Consider the following 17,914-nt stretch of genomic DNA (forward strand, 5'->3'; position numbering starts at 1 on the left):
CTCACTTTAGAACATCCCATGCTTGGCCCCATCACCATGGAAAAGTGTTGCACATCCCTCTGTAAATTAGCTTAGTGGTCATATCAGTGCATATATGCATTTATGATGGAGGAGTCGTAAAAAGGGCCTGTATCCGTGTTTGTTTCCAGGAAGCCTTCTTATCAGTACAGAGCATATTAAGTGATTATTGTACTGATATTTGTTTATGAGTTTAGCAAAAAAAAGGGAAGTTCCTCATATAGCATTCCAAACACATTGTGTGCAAGGCAGTAAGTATGAAGGTGCTGAAAGTTATGGAAAAGAACATAAAAGTGTCACATGTAAATTCTCCATGAACAACATGAACATGTCTTCACAATTGAGGAAAAGTGCACAGTTTTACAAATATCGTTGCTACTAGAACAAAACCTTGTACCTCATTTGTTGTCAATTTTCTTTTCTCTTTTTTTTTACATCACTTAAAAAACTCAGCTGTCCTTAAAATTACAGACTGCAAGATAGTGAAGTGTGATTCATCACTCCAGGGAACATGTTTCCAGTGCCCCAGAATATGCCACTGCAGCTGATGCTTACCATTGTGCTTAGCGATCTTAGGTGTATGTGCAGCTGCTCGACCATGGAAACCCATTTCTTAAACTTCCTGATGCATATTGGTTTGTGCTGATGTTGTTTCCAGGGGTAGTTTGATCTGCAATGATTCATGGAGCAGCAGAGCATGGGTGATTCAAAAGGTTTGTGTGGTACATATATATATATATATATATATATATATATATATATATATATATATATATATATATATATATATATATATATATACACAAAACCCCAATCGTACATATATACGATATACAACCCCATCGTATACATATATATATGTGTGAATTCAATATGCTACAAAGACAAGATATTTAATGTTCAAACGACTCTGTATTGTTTTTTGCAAATATTCACTCATTCTGAATTTGATGCCTGCAAAACATTCCAAAGAAGTTGGGACAGGGGCAACAAAAAAACTGGGGGAAAAAAAAGTTGAGGAATGCTCAACTTTGAGAAAAAGTTGAGAAAAACCTGTTTTTCTGTTGAGGAATGCTCAGTTGAGAAAAACACCTGTTTGGAACATTCCACAGGTGAGCAGGTTAATTGGAAAAAGGTGAGTGTCATGATTGGGTATAAAGGAAGCATCCCTGAAAGGCTCAGTTGTTCACAAGCAAGGATGGAGCGAGGTTCACCACTTTGTGAACAACTGCATGAGCAAATTGTCCAACAGTTTAAGAACAACGTTTCTCAACATGCAATTGCAAGGAATTTAGGGATTTCATCATCTATAGTCCATAATATCATCAAAAGATTCAAAGAATCTGAAGAAATCTCTGCAAGTAAGCGGCAAGGCAGAAAATCAACATTGAATGCCCGTGACCTTCGATCCTTCAGGCGGCACTGCAACAAAAACCAACATCATTCTGTAGTGGATATTACCACATGGGCTCAGGAACACTTCAGAAAACCATTGTCAGTGAAAACAGTTTGTCGCTCCATCTACAAGTGCAAGTTAAAACTCTGCCATGCAAAGCGAAAGCCATATATCAACAACACCCAGAAACGCTGCCGGCTTCTCTGGGCCCGAGCTCATCTGAGATGGACTGACGCAAAGTGGCAAAGTGTCCTGCGGTCTGATGAGTCCACATTTCAAATTGTTTTTGGAAATCATGGATGTCGTGTCATCCAGGCCAAAGAGGAAAAGGACTGTCCGATGCTGAAAGGTACATACAGGTTTTGGAGCACCATATGCTGCCACCCAAGCAACATCTTTTTCAGGGATGTCCCTGCTTATTTCAGCAAGACAATGCCAAGCCACATTAGGCACATGTTACTGCAGTCCAGACCTGTCTCCCATTGAAAATGTGTTTTCGCATTATGAAGCGCAAAATATATGACAACGGAGACCCCGGCCTGTTGAGCAACTGAAGTTGTACATCAAGCAAGAATGGGAAAGAATTCCACCTACAAAGCTTCAACAATTAGTGTCCTCAGTTCCCAAACGCTTACTGAGTGTTGTTAAAAGGAAAGGTGATGTAATACAGTGGTAAACATGCACCTGTCCCAACTTCTTTGGAACATGTAGCAGGCATCAAATTCAAAATGAGTGAATATTTTCAAAAACAATAAAGTTTATTTGTTTGAACATAAAATATCTTGTCTTTGTAGTGTATTCATATGAATATAGGTTGAAAAGGATTTTCAAATCATTGTATTCTGTTTTTATCTATGTTTTACACAATGTCCCAACTTCATTGGAATTGGGGTTGTATGAATATCCTAGACTAATGAATGAATATCCATTTTACTAATAGCACTTACAGCTGACTAGGGCAGATCTAGCAGGGTAATTTGGGCTTGATTCTGTACACCCTTTAGCAGTGTTTGCAACTTAATCACCTGAAGCAATTAGGAGAGGTCTCTTAATTCTAAGAGACAAAGAGCGGTTGATAAATGGCCAGGTAAAAATTAACCTAAAAACAAATGTTCTACATAAAAACACAAATGTTCTATGGTTACTTTAGCGGAAAGCATAGTGTGAATTCTGAAATTCTGAAAACTGGTTGCTTAACTACTTAAAGGGTGGAAACAGTGCCATGGAAAAGTCATTTTAATTGGTTCCACAGAGAGGGCATCAGGGCTAGAGAACAGAATGCAGTAGGTATGAGTAGGTTGAGTTAAAGTAGAGATACCCAAGGTAAAATATTACTCCAGTAAAAGTAGAAGTCCTTACTCTAGACCTCAAATTGAGTAAAAGTACAAAAAAAGTATTTGGCTTCAAATGTACTTAAGTATCAAAAATAAAAGTACTAAAAGATTAATTTTGACTCTAATGTCCTGTTATAATTTTTATAGCATGAACTCATTTTAGGTGAAAATCCTCCAGCGTCTCTCTTGGTAAACCAGTCTTTTAATAGAATGTCATTAATTAGTAATGCTGACGTCTATTAAAATGATCATAAGCACAAAACACTGAAGGCAAACAATTTCCATCAGGGAGAACCGAGTTGCTCTGAAATCACTTTTACAAACAAGCAAAATTTCAGTTTAAGATTACTTTGTAACTTAGTTACAAGTTGAATAAAAAATTGCTTTTAACACAGGTTCACAAATAAGTAACATTTTTACACTGCTGCACTGACTTTGAACGGTGTGCTTGTACTGGGTTGGTATGGCCAACAGGTCAAAACAAGCTCAGAACAAAGTGACCGATGTGCCCTGATTGGTGTTCTTTTGTTTTGACATGTTACGTTTTTATACGCACAAAAACCAAAAGGAACGACAGATTTCTCAAAATGTAGTGGAGCAAAAAGTAAGATATTTGACATTGAAATGTAGTGGAGTCAAAGTAAAAAGTCACCCAAAATGGAAATACTTAAGTAAAGTACAGATACACAAAAAATTACTTAAGTACAGTAACTAATTACATTTACTTAGTTACTGTCCAACACTGGTAGTGTGTATATGCTAAGGAAAAAAATATGTGGCAGCCAAGCACACAGTCAACAAATTAACTATGCACAGTACTGTGCTAAGTATTGTTAGCACAGTTGAATTTGCATGTAACTTGCTGGGTATATTGGTTTGTTTCACCATCTAATAGATTCAAACTGGAATCTAAAAAAATTAAAGAAAAAATTGACTGAGGTGGTTGTTATAGTAAATTGCATTCTTACAGGGTCATGTTTATTATGGCTTTGGGCCATTTCTTCCATGCTTTCTATCTATATATCTATATATATCTGTCTATCTATGTGTATATATATATATATATATATATATATATATATATATATATATATATACACACACACACACGTGTATGTATGCATACGCACATATGTGATGTGACAGATTGTAAGTGACGGGAATGGTTTTTCTGTAGTGTATTTTGCTATGATAATTGTGGAAGGCCCTGTATTCCCCTATTGGGCTTCTAGGTGGTGCTGTTGAGCAGAGCACTGCGATTATCCACTCCAAAGCTCCACTTGAGAGTAGCACACATAACAGGAACCAACGCTGCTTTCAGGACACTTCATCTCCTGCACCGGCGTGGAAAACAGGTCTCATGTTGCAGCCGGGGTTTAAGCAAACCTTAGTTAACCGGGCAATTATGACATTAGCTAAAAATTATAATATGTAGTAAGCTAAGGCTTTTTTTTACCGTCAGAGGTGAAGTGAAGACTAATGTTAATCGACCCCGAATTCTTTGGCCGCTTGTTTTCGGTGTGTAGCGGCGTGTTTCTGAGGTGAGGGAGGGAGAGAGAGAGTGAGGACAGAAGGCCAGAGCTCTAATGCGCTCTGCTGTGGTGAAAGCTCGAGCGAGGTAACCACAGATAAACAGACGCTAGCTCGACGATTCACACACACGGTGCTGTATAACGGGACACTCTTTGTCGAAGCCGAAGATGTGGCGTGTGCTGGTGTCCGGTGCCGTGCTCTTTCCCGGCTTGTTTCTCGCCTTTCGGAAAGCCCTGCCAGCTGTTTTCAAGCGGTGGACCGAGGCGGACGTCGTGTTGGTCAGTGAAAGGTGAGTGTGAAGTGTTTAACCTGAGAAACCGACGCTCAAGTCGTCTTCCTGTTCTCAAGCGTCTTATTTGAATCGCCCTGTCCACCTTAAATGGCTTAAACGGTGCGGCAGTTGCATTCATTCTGGCGCCACCACAGGCTGTTGGACCTGCTGCACCATTTAAGGTGGAACACAAAAATTCGAGTAAGAAGCTAACTTCGCCTTTGTGGTCTTATCCAACCCTTTTAGCACTACCTCAGGTTTGAAACAAGGCGACTTCATTCTAATAATTTGTATTTAAAAAGCAACATCTGAAACTATCCTAATTTGTTGACAGGACACAGTGACACATTTAATTATAATAATCCTTTTTGTGTGTGTTAGGATTATCATGCTATGCTGACATAGTGATAATCTCTTCTAAGATGTCTCTCACTGTAGTCCTGTCTATAAAAATTAAGATCCAAATAGACATTAAGAAGGCAGTTTCTTTTTTCTTCAGTGCTTTGCAACTCAGAGCTTCACGCGGAGAACCGATAATTAAATGTGCAGTTGTCTTGTTAGTAGTGAAATAGAATCACATTTATTTGCTATATAACTACATTTACCAGGAATTGTTGGGATACACATCTCGGTTCTTATTCAATACATTGCACACCCCTCGCCCATTCAGCGACCACCAAACACGCTGCAGTTTGATTGGCTGAGAGTGGTCGAATGACTATGAGGCGTAAACCAAATGCTCACCCATCACTTATACACCATAGGTTGCCATCGCTGCTCCTGGAGTACCCTCTGCCCTGTATACTGGATTGTGAACCACTTCAGCTCAAAAAGGAGCTGATTATTTGGGTGGTTACCAACAGAGCAGGAGGTTAGTAACCACTGCACTAGAATGATAGCTACCAGTTGGGGGTAAAATATTGCAAACTGTTCAGATTTAAAGCAGGTTCAAAGGTTTTGCTACATCCCTTGCAAAGGCCTTTAGTCTGTAGACAGACTGGGTTGGGGGACATTAAGATCCTATTTGCTGTAAGCACATTTCAGTATCTTTGAAGTGTGTTTTTGTCCCCAGTATGGGAGGAACGTACAGCCCTTATCAGTTGTCATACATGCAGTTGGGTTATAATGGTCTGTTTGTCCTAAAGGCAGATAGCTTTTTTTTTTGGTACTGGCCTGAATGGCTGTGTAGTGTAGACAAGTGATAAGCTGACATCAATGCACACTCTTGTTAAGTGCAGACTTTTACACCTTTCCTGTCTAAATCATTGAAAATATATTACATCGTTCGGGGATAATATTGTGCACTGTAGGAAGTTATAGGCTTTACAGATGCAACAAAAAATCATTTTAAGGATTTAAGAATACTTAATTTTAAAGAAGGTAGAAAAGCAAGCTTTTTAAAAGACAATGCAGAAAAATGTTAGATGACTGACGTTCAGTGTTTTTAATATACATATTTTCTAATAATGGTATGTAAACATTTGTAAAATGTACATCCACCAGGACTAGTATTTGTTTGTAAAGGCTTACAATTCAGTGAAATTAATAAAATGCAGACAATTTACTGAAAAGTCCTGGTAAATTACCGCAAACGTTCAATGATAAATATATCATTAATTAATTAAGTCTATATGTCTGTCTGATGCTGATACTTTATTTAAAGCAAACATATGCCGATACTGATATTATTTCGATATGCAACCCTAATATAAATGATACATGTACATTTGTCTATCAGGGTCTGTTTTGTACTGAATAAGAGACCAGTGGGGAATACAAAATATGCATGATCATTACACAAGATGGACTTATCATTGTCTAGATTCAGTTTCATCAAGCACTTTTTAAAAATGAAGTTATTATAATTTGAGTAACTATATCTGCCCCAGTTGTGTGAAAAGCATTTCTGCTCTTATGATCTTTGTCCTGCGTGTAGTTGGCTTGGTTTTGTAATATTGGCAGGAGTGAAATCTGCGGCCAGTGTTAAACCAATCACCACTCACCTTGTGAAAGGGCAGAGGCTGTGCCAGTGTTGTTTCTTGGTAAGAGCCGTTTAACATCCATGCTTTTATCCACTGTTCAGAAAGCAATGCTGCAGTTTGAAATGTGTTCTCAGCTTCATCTTGGCCTCGCACAGTCATCCTCAAATTTGCAAGCTTTGAGTTTGTTTCGCTTTGCAGTTTCAGTCTGGCACCCCTGCCATGCACTTTTTAGCTAGACGACTCAGCTTCCTCAGATAAGAGAGCATTGAGGTTCCACTACATGATTTTGGAATCTATAATTACATTCAAAGTTTTTTGTGAAAAACAAAAAAACAAATCAAGCTATTTTCAAATACACACTCATAAAGACTGTTTTTATTGTCTGTATTCCAATAGAAAGTATAAATGCCTGCTGTGCTTACTCTGGTTCAGTGCTACCCCTAGTAATTCTGAAAATGAGTAACTCTTCAACCTTTGCATTTCCTGTGTTAGTTTCCCTTTTACCTACTTTTTTTGTGCACACTGCTTTTGTCACATGCCACACACAAGGATTCAAATATGAGTTAGGCCTACTGTTAGCCTAGCCTAGTGTCCTCTTACAAACTGATGGTGTGGAATCTCAGAGTAATTGGCAATTTGATAAGGTCACCATATGATGCATTATCCTTGGTCTTTTATGTGCTTTTTTGAGAAACTGTTCTTGTACATCATACCATCTTTTAGGCCTGTCCTAAAAAATCCTGAAATTTTAGTTGCAGTTTGTTTTACATACAAACTTTTTTTTTGTCCTTTTTGTTAATTATATGTATAAAATATAGAAAATGTATGTTGTAACATAAACATGTGACTTTCACAGTAAATTACTTATTAATATCTGGAAATACTCAAAAGAATACGTTCAGAGGAGAAGGCTTCATGTCTTTTCCTTGCTGGAAAGTGCAACTGGTTTACACTGCCAGCTGAGAATTTTGTAAGTTTAAGGCAAATTTAAGAAAATTAGTAAGATATTGGTGCATGACGCCCATTGTCCTTTTGACCTTGCTATGTAAGTAGCAGATTTTTTTAACAGTTAAATCTAGATATCTAGAAAAGTGCAATATTCAGACTTATACTGTGTAGGTATTTAACTCAATGAACTAATGGTTCCAAAGAAAATGCCCATATAGTTTAGTCTTACCAAAAAAAAAAAAACCTTCCGGGAATGATGTCACCAGACTGTGCTATGGAGGATTGCTTTTTTTAAACTTGTCAACTTTTGTACTGCTCATGAGTTTTCATGTCTAAATATACTGTTAGTACATGGTACAGCCACAGGAGTATAGGGTGGTGCCATATGGACAAACCACTTGTATTGTGTCTTTTTGCTGCATATGTGTGTATATATATGTATATGTATATGTATATGTATATGTGTATGTGTATGTGTGTGTGTGTGTGTGGTAAAAACACACTAACAGGAGTATCTTACCTGAATGGCTGAGCCAGGCTTTGTTTAGTAATCACTCATCTACCTCTGTGTAGTCACATACAGTTAATATTAGTCCAGATATTTTTGAAGGAGTGGAAGAAATTGCTGGACTATCAGCATAATGATTTAGGTTTCAGCATAGCAATGTGCTAGCTGGGCTAGAGTGGGCCTCTGTTGGTCAGCTGGATTGCTCAGCAGCAGGTTCTTGTCGCACACTGCTTCAATTTGGATAGGAAACAACATTCAGCACTGTTGTTCTCTAGCCAGAGAAGCTGTTGCGTGTTTACATGTGCACACTACAGGTTTATCTATATTTATTCAGTTTTGTTTAAGTGTTTGACATGATTAGATATTTTAAGTTTTTACTCAAGTTGTTAAATATGGTTCTTTTTGCTATTTACATAATAGTAAATAATACATGTAAATGGTAAACAAACAAAAGCGGGTTTTTGTTTGTGTGTGTGTGTGTGTGTGTGTGTGTGTGTGTGTGTGTGTGTGTGTGTGTGTGTGTGTGTATGTATATTTATTTATTTTTTAAAATCCAACAAGTAAATGCCATTCCGTCAAGCTGAATGTTTTATTTGTGACACAGAACATGGAATTTTTATAAAATGTCCAAAAAAAAAAAAAAAAAAATCTGTATAAATATCGACTTCTAGGTTTGACTTAGTATCGGTATTAGAAGGGAAAAAAATGTGTCAGCTCCTTTTAGAAACATTCATTTGTAGTTGATCAAGAGCACACAGTGAAAAACATGAATGAGCTCAGATTTGGCCTCCAAAATGAGCTATGAACTACTCTGCATGTACTCTGTGTGTTTGTCCCTAGTTTGCCTTCATATACATATAATTTACAGAAGGCACTCTCTAATGCATGCAAGTGTTTCAATATTGAACCAATGTAGATAAGTATCCAGCTGGCTAATGAGCCAGTTAGTTTGTTGTAGATCTGAATGGGCACTGCCCGCACCCTGCTGGCCAGAGGTTAGGGTTAGCCTTATAGTGTTAAAACGGCAATAACTGAAAATAATGAAAGGTGAAATCACCAAAATATTGTAGTTTGATAATATTGCAGTATATGATCTACTGTACTAGGTAAACTGTTCTGTATTGTCGGTAAGTAGTAATTTATTCTGTCAGTAGTCTAAAGCTTAGTCTTTTAAATGGAATGTATAGTCTAGTGTTTGTATCAATGTGCATGTAACCCTTAGTACAAGCATTGCTGTGTCATTGTAATGTAATGATTGTAGTTTTTACTGTTACTGTTGATATTATTTACAATTTTGATTGTTTCAGCTCAAATTTACATGTACTTCTACCATATTTTAGTTTGTTCAAACATACATGGAAAAGATTAACCTGATGCATAGCAGAACTTTAATGCTGATTTTAAACTCCTTTTACAGTCAGATTTGACTGTATAGCATTTAACCAATAGCAGTGCTGAAGTGAGCCATGGTTCGATGACTGAACACTCCTGAATGGAATATTTGTTCTTGTGTCTGGCATAAGCTCCAAGTACTATGACCAAAAAAGACCTAAGGTTCATGAAGATCAGTTCATGTGAAAGTGAAATGTTGACTCTCCAGACTTTCTACTTCTCTGAGCTAATTTTAGCACTGTATGGTAGTGGTGAACTCAGAAAGAACAGAATGGTAGGATGGAGAGCTAGAGTGACTTGGTATGTTATTTAAGAGAACTGAATGATTTATAATGGAATGGAGCTTTGAGTGGATTACACCAACAATACACCAGCATGCTGGTGTTATGGCAGGAGCGATGGAACTTAACACTAAGGAGAAGGAAAAGGAATCTGAAACACCTTCGACCCTGGAAGTGGAAAGATCCTGGGCCTTCGGTCAGTTCAGCATGACTTTAAGCTTTGCAGCTTTCAGACAGACCTAAGTTTAGCTCAGTGGTTTCCAATCCTAGTCCTGGGGGCCCACTGCCCTGCAGTTTCAGTTATTCTCTGCCTCCAACCCACCTGATCCAACACATGAAGAGCTTGATAATTACCTGATAAGCTGGATCAGGTGTTTTGGGGCAGGGAATCGTTAAAGCTGTGCAAAACAATGGGTCCTTAGGACTGAGATTGAAAACCACTGTTTTACAGCGCAGACCTTCTTTAACAGTGGAGTTTCTAAATGACTGTTTGTTCTTAACTATCTTGTTTAATATTAACACCCTGTGTGGTACTCAGTGTGGTATGCATTAGCAGGGGTCAGAGAAGGGCTGTGCTTTCCTGCTTTTATTCCAAATGCAGTAAGCAGGAAGAGGATTATTATGGAAGTGATAATGAAGAGACACACTGTCTGGACATTGACAGCAGTGTGTTATCTTGACCTGAGTGTGTGTGGTATTTTGGGAGTCCTTTCTGAATCATTCAGGCTAAAGTGGTTCTGTTATTTTCCTCCGTGTGTGTGTGTATGTGTGCTGCTCTGAATGCTCCACTCCCATTAGGCAGAGAGAAGCAGTCGAGAGCCGCCAGCTCAGCCTCTTCAGCCCTTCAGCTTCACTAAACCTAAGGAGAAAAATGAAGAGTTAATATTTGTAGTCGGGCCCAACCAGTTTGGAAATTGTCACCAAAACTGATTTTAAGAACCTCAAATTTTTGCTAAATAGCATGAACTAGTACCAATTTACACATTCAAAAAGTGAACAGTAAATAGACTCCAGTGCTTTACAGAGACTAAATTTTCGTATATTTAATTTCCATGGTAGGTTATGGTGGGAGCATTTCATTTTTTAGTATTGGGGGAATCAGGAAATTGTTTAACAGAAGCAAAACACTTTGCACAATGTAATGTTGATAAGCAATACATCAATAATACATCAGGCAGTACCCTCTTCCATTGAAAAGAAATTAATTCTACAGCAAGGTAATAACACTAGGCAGGTCTAAAACAATGGACTGGCCCCTCCAGAGCCCAGACCTGAATCAATTTGGATTACTCGGATCCTGAGAAGCAGAAACATATCCATGCAGATTTCTTTGAAAAGCTGAAAGCAAGTCTCCTCAAAAGAATGAAGGTGAGATTTTCTCTACTGCTGACACATTTCTTAAACCTTCATAATGATGTACTTTAATAGCCAACTGATACACTGATTGAAACAATTTATGATGGAGATTATAAATAGAGAAAGAGAGCAACAAAAAATAATAATGTTGTGGATAATAGGAGATAATGATTTTAGAAAGACAGACAGTTCTATAGAAAGAACTGTGGAGTTAACGTTACACACCCTGCTGAAGGGAGGATGAAAGAAAAGACAACCCACAACAAAAGCACCTTTTCCTCTTCTCTCTCTCTCTCCCCTCTGCTCCCAGCTCTCAGAGCGAGAGAGAACACAAAGAGTGGATTGTGGAAATCTGGGTCTTGTGACAATGTTCGGTCTGAGAGTTTCCATGGGCTGATGGTTATGGTGGGGGTAGAACAGTGTGTGTGTTTGAAGAAGGGGCAGCTTTTCCAGTGGCCAACTCGAGCATAAGCTGGCCAGGCCCAGGTCATGTGGCTGGCGTTGTCATGACGAACAAATGTCACCCCATGGAGGAAGTTCAGCCATGGACCTTTTGGTAACCAGTCAAGAGACCTTAGGCCACGATCCAGTCCAACTCACACTACTGCTACAGCACACACTTGAACAACTTCAGCTTTTTATTTACTGTTAGGGCTATGCGATATCTACAGAAAGCCACTTTGCAATTATTTTTGATATTTGTTGTGGTTGATGATATGGCATACAATATATTAAAAAACATTGTTAGGGGATAACAGTATGTTATTTTTGGTGGTGTAATGGTTCAGTGCTTTTATATTTCAATTCAGTTCTTGTTTTTCAGGTCATGTTTTGGTTTGCAATTTAGCATAGAAAAAAGTAACCACTATTGAAACAACCACTGGTTTATTGCAAGAAAAAAAGGAAAACCATTAAAAAAAAGTGAGTGAAATATTTATTAATATTTCTTTCATAAAATTCTTGCAAAAAAAGTCTTAAATTTTAAATGTAAACATCAAGGTAGAGCAATTGTACCAATTAGCAAGTTAAACATTTGTAAAATGCTAGGTAAATTGTGCTAGCTTGGTGTCAGACATTTACTGTGAAGGGAGGGGGGGAGGGTCGTCATTTGGGCAAGGCACAGTTCAGATATCAGCAGTTGCAGAACTGTTGCAGAAATGTTGGTGGTTTTTCAGTCTTACAGTGGAGAAAATACATTTATAGTGGTGCCTTAAATAAATAAATATTCTGTTATTTTTATTTTGTGTAGTAGTGAAGTGATTTTGTAATACATATATGTATGAAACAGCAGGAATAACAGCTGGTTATGCAAAAACTGTAAAACCTTATTTTGTTTTGATTACTCAGCAATTAACCACCTACCTTGTCTGAGAATCTGGTGTATCTTGTTGCTCAATGTGGTCAGAAACCAGAAAACGCATGGTAAGTCATTAAATGTGCAAGAGACTACTAAATGCTTTACAGAAAACTCTTAATAACTTTTAATGCTTTGGTGCTACAAACAAACTTATTAATCCATCAACTGTCTCTGAAAGGCTTAATATTGTCACAGCTCACAGAGCAGACAACTGTTTGAAAAAATGTGTTTCCTGTCAGGTTGATAAAATCGGAATATAAGGAAGTGCATACACATGGATATGCAGATAGGTAAAATGCAGCTGTTGCCAGCTTAATGTAAAAGAAATGACACTCTGCAGGCACAGCATCTTTGACTGAGACTGGCCAACTTGTTCATTTTCACCCACAATCCCTGAGGCATGATGATATGAACCAGAAAGGGTTCAGTTAAAGTAAAAAATGCATTGTCTGTGAACAATAAGTAAATAAGGAAAACATGTCAAAAAAGACTTCCTGACAAGTGTAGAGCATCCAGTAGTTACATGCTCGACTAGATTTTAGATTTGTTCAGTGCAGAATTGTTGAAATCTATATAATTAATAAAAAGTTGCCACATGGTCCAGTTTTCTGACCTTGTCTTTCATTTAAATCTTAATATTTTCATAGTGAAGCTGCTGCAAAAGATTTCCCATCAGGGTCCCAGAGTGGCTTTGTTACCGATAAGCCCTATCTGTGTGTACCCACTAGCAGCTTAGAGCAAATATGATGTATTAAATTTTGACAGGGTTGTTGTGTGTTTTTTTTTGTTTTTTATTAAATTTTTACAATTTTTATTATTATTATTATTATTATTATTAAAAGCCAAACAGTGCTATAATTGGGTCTGGGTCAGAGGGCTTCTCCAGAATGTCAGAGAAGGACTGATGTTTTTGCATTTTCTTTCACCTTTCCTTACTGCTGTCTATTTGAGATATTGTTCACATACTGACATGGCTGTAATAAATTAGTTGGTACAGTTTGTGTAGAAATACTGCTGGTCAGGCCACACACCCAATTGACTGTGTTTCCCTTTGGAGCTTCAGGAAGGGACATGGCTTTGAATCCTGGCTGACTTTTCTGTTTAACCCCATTAACCTGGAGGTCATTGAGAGTGTTTGATTAACACTCAGCCCTTTACTGCTCAGCTGAGCTACATTCAGTCCTCATACCCACATCAGCAGTTCTGGGGTTAGAGAGAGAAAACTCACAGAGGTTTGGGTTCTGTGATGTGGAGAGCCAGGTGATAAATGGTGGGGGAAGTGTTGTGTTTATCAAAGTAAACTTTTCTGTAGTAATTATTAGAGATATCACAGCTTTGACAAAGTCATTCAAAGAGATTTAATCTGAAGTGCTCCACTCACAATTATCAACATTATATGCAAAAACTCAGAAAACGGGTGTAGGTTCACTGGTTGTTTGGATAGGAATTTAAATTGCTTTATTTGCGTGTAAACGTCATGACTCTTGGTTCCTATCACCACAACTGGAAAGAAACAGTTCATAAGTTTACATTGTAGTGGCCCATTGATAATTGAAACGGTACACCAAATTATTTTTATATTTGAAAACAGTTTACACAATAAATATTTGCAAGCAAGGTGTGGAAGAACACTTTACAAAGCCGCGTGTGCTGTGGACTCCTGCCATTTTCTGACTTTTAAATTACCACCAAGATTTACAGGGGGACTGCACTGACACCATATTTTAGCATGTTTTGTTTTTTCCCGTCTCTTAACATGGTAATGTTAGTTCTTTAAGTTTTAGTGTTTCCAAGTATATCTTACATAGTGCAGCTTTTATGGATGTATATTTTAAATTTTTATAATTGATTCTAACCTTTAAAAAAATCTACACAGCTGCAACCTTCACCCCCTCTACACCTCTAATACATCTGCAGTTTTTGTACTTATGAGCTGGAAAAAAAAAAAAGATAACAGCTGCTTTGTACATGCAAGCTCTGAACTGTCTCATATTTCTCTCTTTCTGTGTCTCTCTAAGGCTGGTCTCCTCCATTCATGCCATTATGGCCACAACGGCCGGGATCGTCGTGGTGTCCTCATGTAGGGGCAATGTGATAACAGACAGGTGAGTCATGCAATACTGTGCTCCGCCTCCTCCTATTCAACCTAGTCATTGACTCTGTCATGCTGGAAGGTTCACTAATCTTTCTACTTGTGTGGAAGGGACCATTCTGAGCTCAGGCTTAGTTTTCCTTTGTAGCCAGTGAATATTGCTCTAATTTGGATTGGTAATTTAGGAGAAAATCCCTCTTCAGTGAGTGCATTGAATTCGAAAGGTTCATATTTTTTGTAGTATTTTGAAGAGTCCATTTGCTGAATTATGCCTTGCTAGTGTTCATGTGGTTGTAAGAGTATTACATGAACAGTTTTATTATTATTATAATTACTCTTGTTAGTCTGGTATCTGTTTAAACCAAATCTCTTGCTCACTTCCCTGTAGAAAAAATTAATTGACATGAAAGTTGTTTGGGGTTTTTCCAGAGGTATTTGTGAATTAAGCTGGTTCCTGGGATGAGTTTTTGCAGATAGTTTATCATCAACATAGTGGTGTGGCTGGAGTTTTCATCAATTATTGCCAGAAACCCTTAGGCAAAGTGGAACCGCTTTTGTACTATGATGTACATCTCCAAGTTCATGACCCATCAACAAGCTCTTCGATGCCATTGTAAGAAAAATGGCCCCAGTCATAGACCTTTCCACCTCTGTGCTTTACAGTACTCTTAGTGCAGTCTGGTTGGAATTCTTAACCAGGCTTTCTCCACACAAAGAGGTTAAAATTAATTTGATATTGTGTTAAGTGTTTTTCAATACTTTTGGGGCCAGGATATAGTCAGGTATTTTAAAACGCTGAACAAACAGGACAAATCTGTGGACAAACAACCTCCGAATAGCTTCTACATATTTTAGAGATGAGGTTTAAGCCAACAGTATTATAAAAGTATAATAATTTTCTGTGGTAATTGATGGTACAGTAAAAATGATGCAGAAAAAATGGAAAAAGTGTTTCTTATAAATGTGGTTTATGGTTTTATTATGATGTTACATGACACAGTTCATTTGTACCTCTTCAGCAGTCACTCATATTTATTAGTTGCACAGACACACACACACACAAAAAAACATTTGTTTGCACCTAACCCTAACCCTTAATCCAGTTACAGTGGATTCGCATGAAGATGGAGACATTAGCTTTTAATTTGGTGTTGCCACCAAAAACATCCAGCTTTTAAACACAACAGGAAAATAAAATAAGAATAGGTAAAATTGGATTATCAAGACACTGGAGTTGTTAATGGAAAGGCCTCAGCAATTATAACTGCACTTGCCAAAATTAAGTGATACAATGGAGCTGTCCAAACAAAATCCCTATGAGAGGCAAATCCAGCCAAAAAAGAAATGAATTTAAATTAAAACAATAAAATTTAAGTGCAGACCTCTTTTTGCCATTTCCTTTTTCAAACATCTGTGAAAATATCCTGATACAATTGAAAATGAAATGCCTACAATTTGCAGTTTCTTTTTTCACATAAGCATGAGTAACTTGTGACAAATAAAAATAAATTTAAAACTGCTATTTATCATTTCATGGCCATGTCTAAAATGAAAAAGCTAACAGAGAAAAGACAATCCAAGCTTCACTTTGGCTTTGGCATTTCTTCATGAACTGCAGAATACGTGTCAACTGAAATCAAAATGCAGTGTTTACGTTCTTATTTCTTTTTCATAGCAATCAGCTGCATATCTGACAATGCAAAATCAACAGGAAAGTGACAGTTTGTGATTCAGCAGTGTGGACAGAATGAAAATGCAAACGAACTTTGACACAACCTGCTGGAGATTTACTTTTCATTTGCCACTTTGCTTTTTCGTTTTCAAACTGACTAACATGCAAACATGTTAATTAGCACTAGGCCGGGACATCCTCATACCTTAGAGTCAGAATGGCATCATTCCCCAAGCTAAATGACTAAGTCTCGAGAAAAACCACATCATGTATAAGATCTGATGAAACTGAACATCAGTGCTAGTTAACAGATGTTCTTCTTCAAATATTAGCATCACCTTTTCAAAGCAGAGAGGCATGACTAGCAGCACAGCCTGCCACCTGTCTATGGCCTAGAGGGCGCGTGTGTGTGTGAGTGTGTGAGTGAGTGTGAGTGGTGTAATAGAGAGTAATCCAGCAGGCCAGAGAAAACTCCCAGCTGCCCCGTTAATCCACTTGAGGGCTTAATTCCCGATTTGAGTGCATGAACAGCCACGATTGTGCGTCCTTGCCTGTGTGTGTACTATATGTGCGTGTGGTTGACTAGAAGACATAATGAACTATTATTTAATTTGTGCATCGGATTGCAAGTTATTTTGAATGCCTGTTTGTAGTCCATGCAGACTGTAAGCTTAACGTGTCATTAAACAGATAGTCACTAATCACGTGTAGACGTGTGCGCACATGTGTGTATTTGATGTCTTTGAGGAAGGTTATGTGACTAACAGGGATGCATACAGAAATTCAGGCTTAGACCAACGCTTTAGCACTGTGTATGTTGGAGTGGGTGGGTTTGTCTGCATAATTAACCTGTGCAATCAGCTTTTATTAATGTGTGCTGTGCTCATTTCAAAGAGCATTATTTCTGTTTTGTAAGCCTCCTATTAAATCCTCACTGTGTGTGCATTTGAATTGGAGTGAAATGAGGTTTTTGTATTTGTGTTTGTGTCCCATCAAAATTCATGTATTTATGCAAGACAAAGGACTTCCACTAGAAATGGCCGGGTACCATTTTTTTTAATGTTCTGATATCATTATTAAAACCATGTGTATAGTCCTATACTAGTTGTTTTTTTTCCTGTGTACAAAATTCTATAAATTGCATTGTACAAAATTTGTTTGGAAAAGTATTTTCATATGTGAGATGCCAATATATATTTATTTAAGCAAATATCTGCTGATACTAATATGATTGTGATATAATTGTTCACCCCTAAAAAAAAAAATCTTAATTGAATCAATTAATTTAAGATGGGTAGGCTGTAATGCTGAAACTACCCAACATTCTACTACCCTGCAGGAGGAAATACAGTTAACGTCACAGTGTGCGTGTACTATTTCTGCATAGATTTGTTACTGGATTTAATCCGATTCAGTTTCTCAGTCTGATATCCAAACCAACATAGTCTGAAAATGATACCCATCAATACCAATATACTAATATGCCATTTGTAAGGTGTAGGTAGAGTTTATGACATTCTGCCTTATGTCCATTAACATGTCCTCCATGCTTCAAAGAGCAATTTAATGCACTTATTAAAACTCTTTTGGCTCAAGTGTGGTTTAAACTCCTGAAAAATGGAGTGCTGCTGACTTATGGCATCACAAGGAAATATATGACATTTTGTATTATCCCTTGCATGCTCTGATCACAAATGTTGAAAACTACATTATCATTTAAATAGCAGCCTTTTCTGACACTAAGGACAGAAGGTTTTACAAAAATGAAGGAAAA

General features: G+C 37.5%; 1 protein-coding gene across 1 annotated transcript in view; it reads left to right on the forward strand.

Annotated features, from left to right (window-relative positions):
- Positions 1-4,042: 4,042 nt before the first annotated feature.
- Positions 4,043-17,914, forward strand: part of tlcd3a (TLC domain containing 3A) — a 28,068-nt gene continuing 14,196 nt past the window's right edge. Inside the window, exons 1-2 of the mRNA XM_017703890.2 lie at positions 4,043-4,570; positions 14,395-14,481. Of these exons, the coding sequence (XP_017559379.1) occupies positions 4,449-4,570; positions 14,395-14,481 (209 nt within the window). The 5' untranslated portion in view covers positions 4,043-4,448. The remainder of the gene's footprint in view (positions 4,571-14,394; positions 14,482-17,914) is intronic.

This window comes from Pygocentrus nattereri, chromosome 23 (genome assembly GCF_015220715.1).
Source record: "Pygocentrus nattereri isolate fPygNat1 chromosome 23, fPygNat1.pri, whole genome shotgun sequence".
NCBI lineage: Eukaryota > Metazoa > Chordata > Actinopteri > Characiformes > Serrasalmidae > Pygocentrus > Pygocentrus nattereri.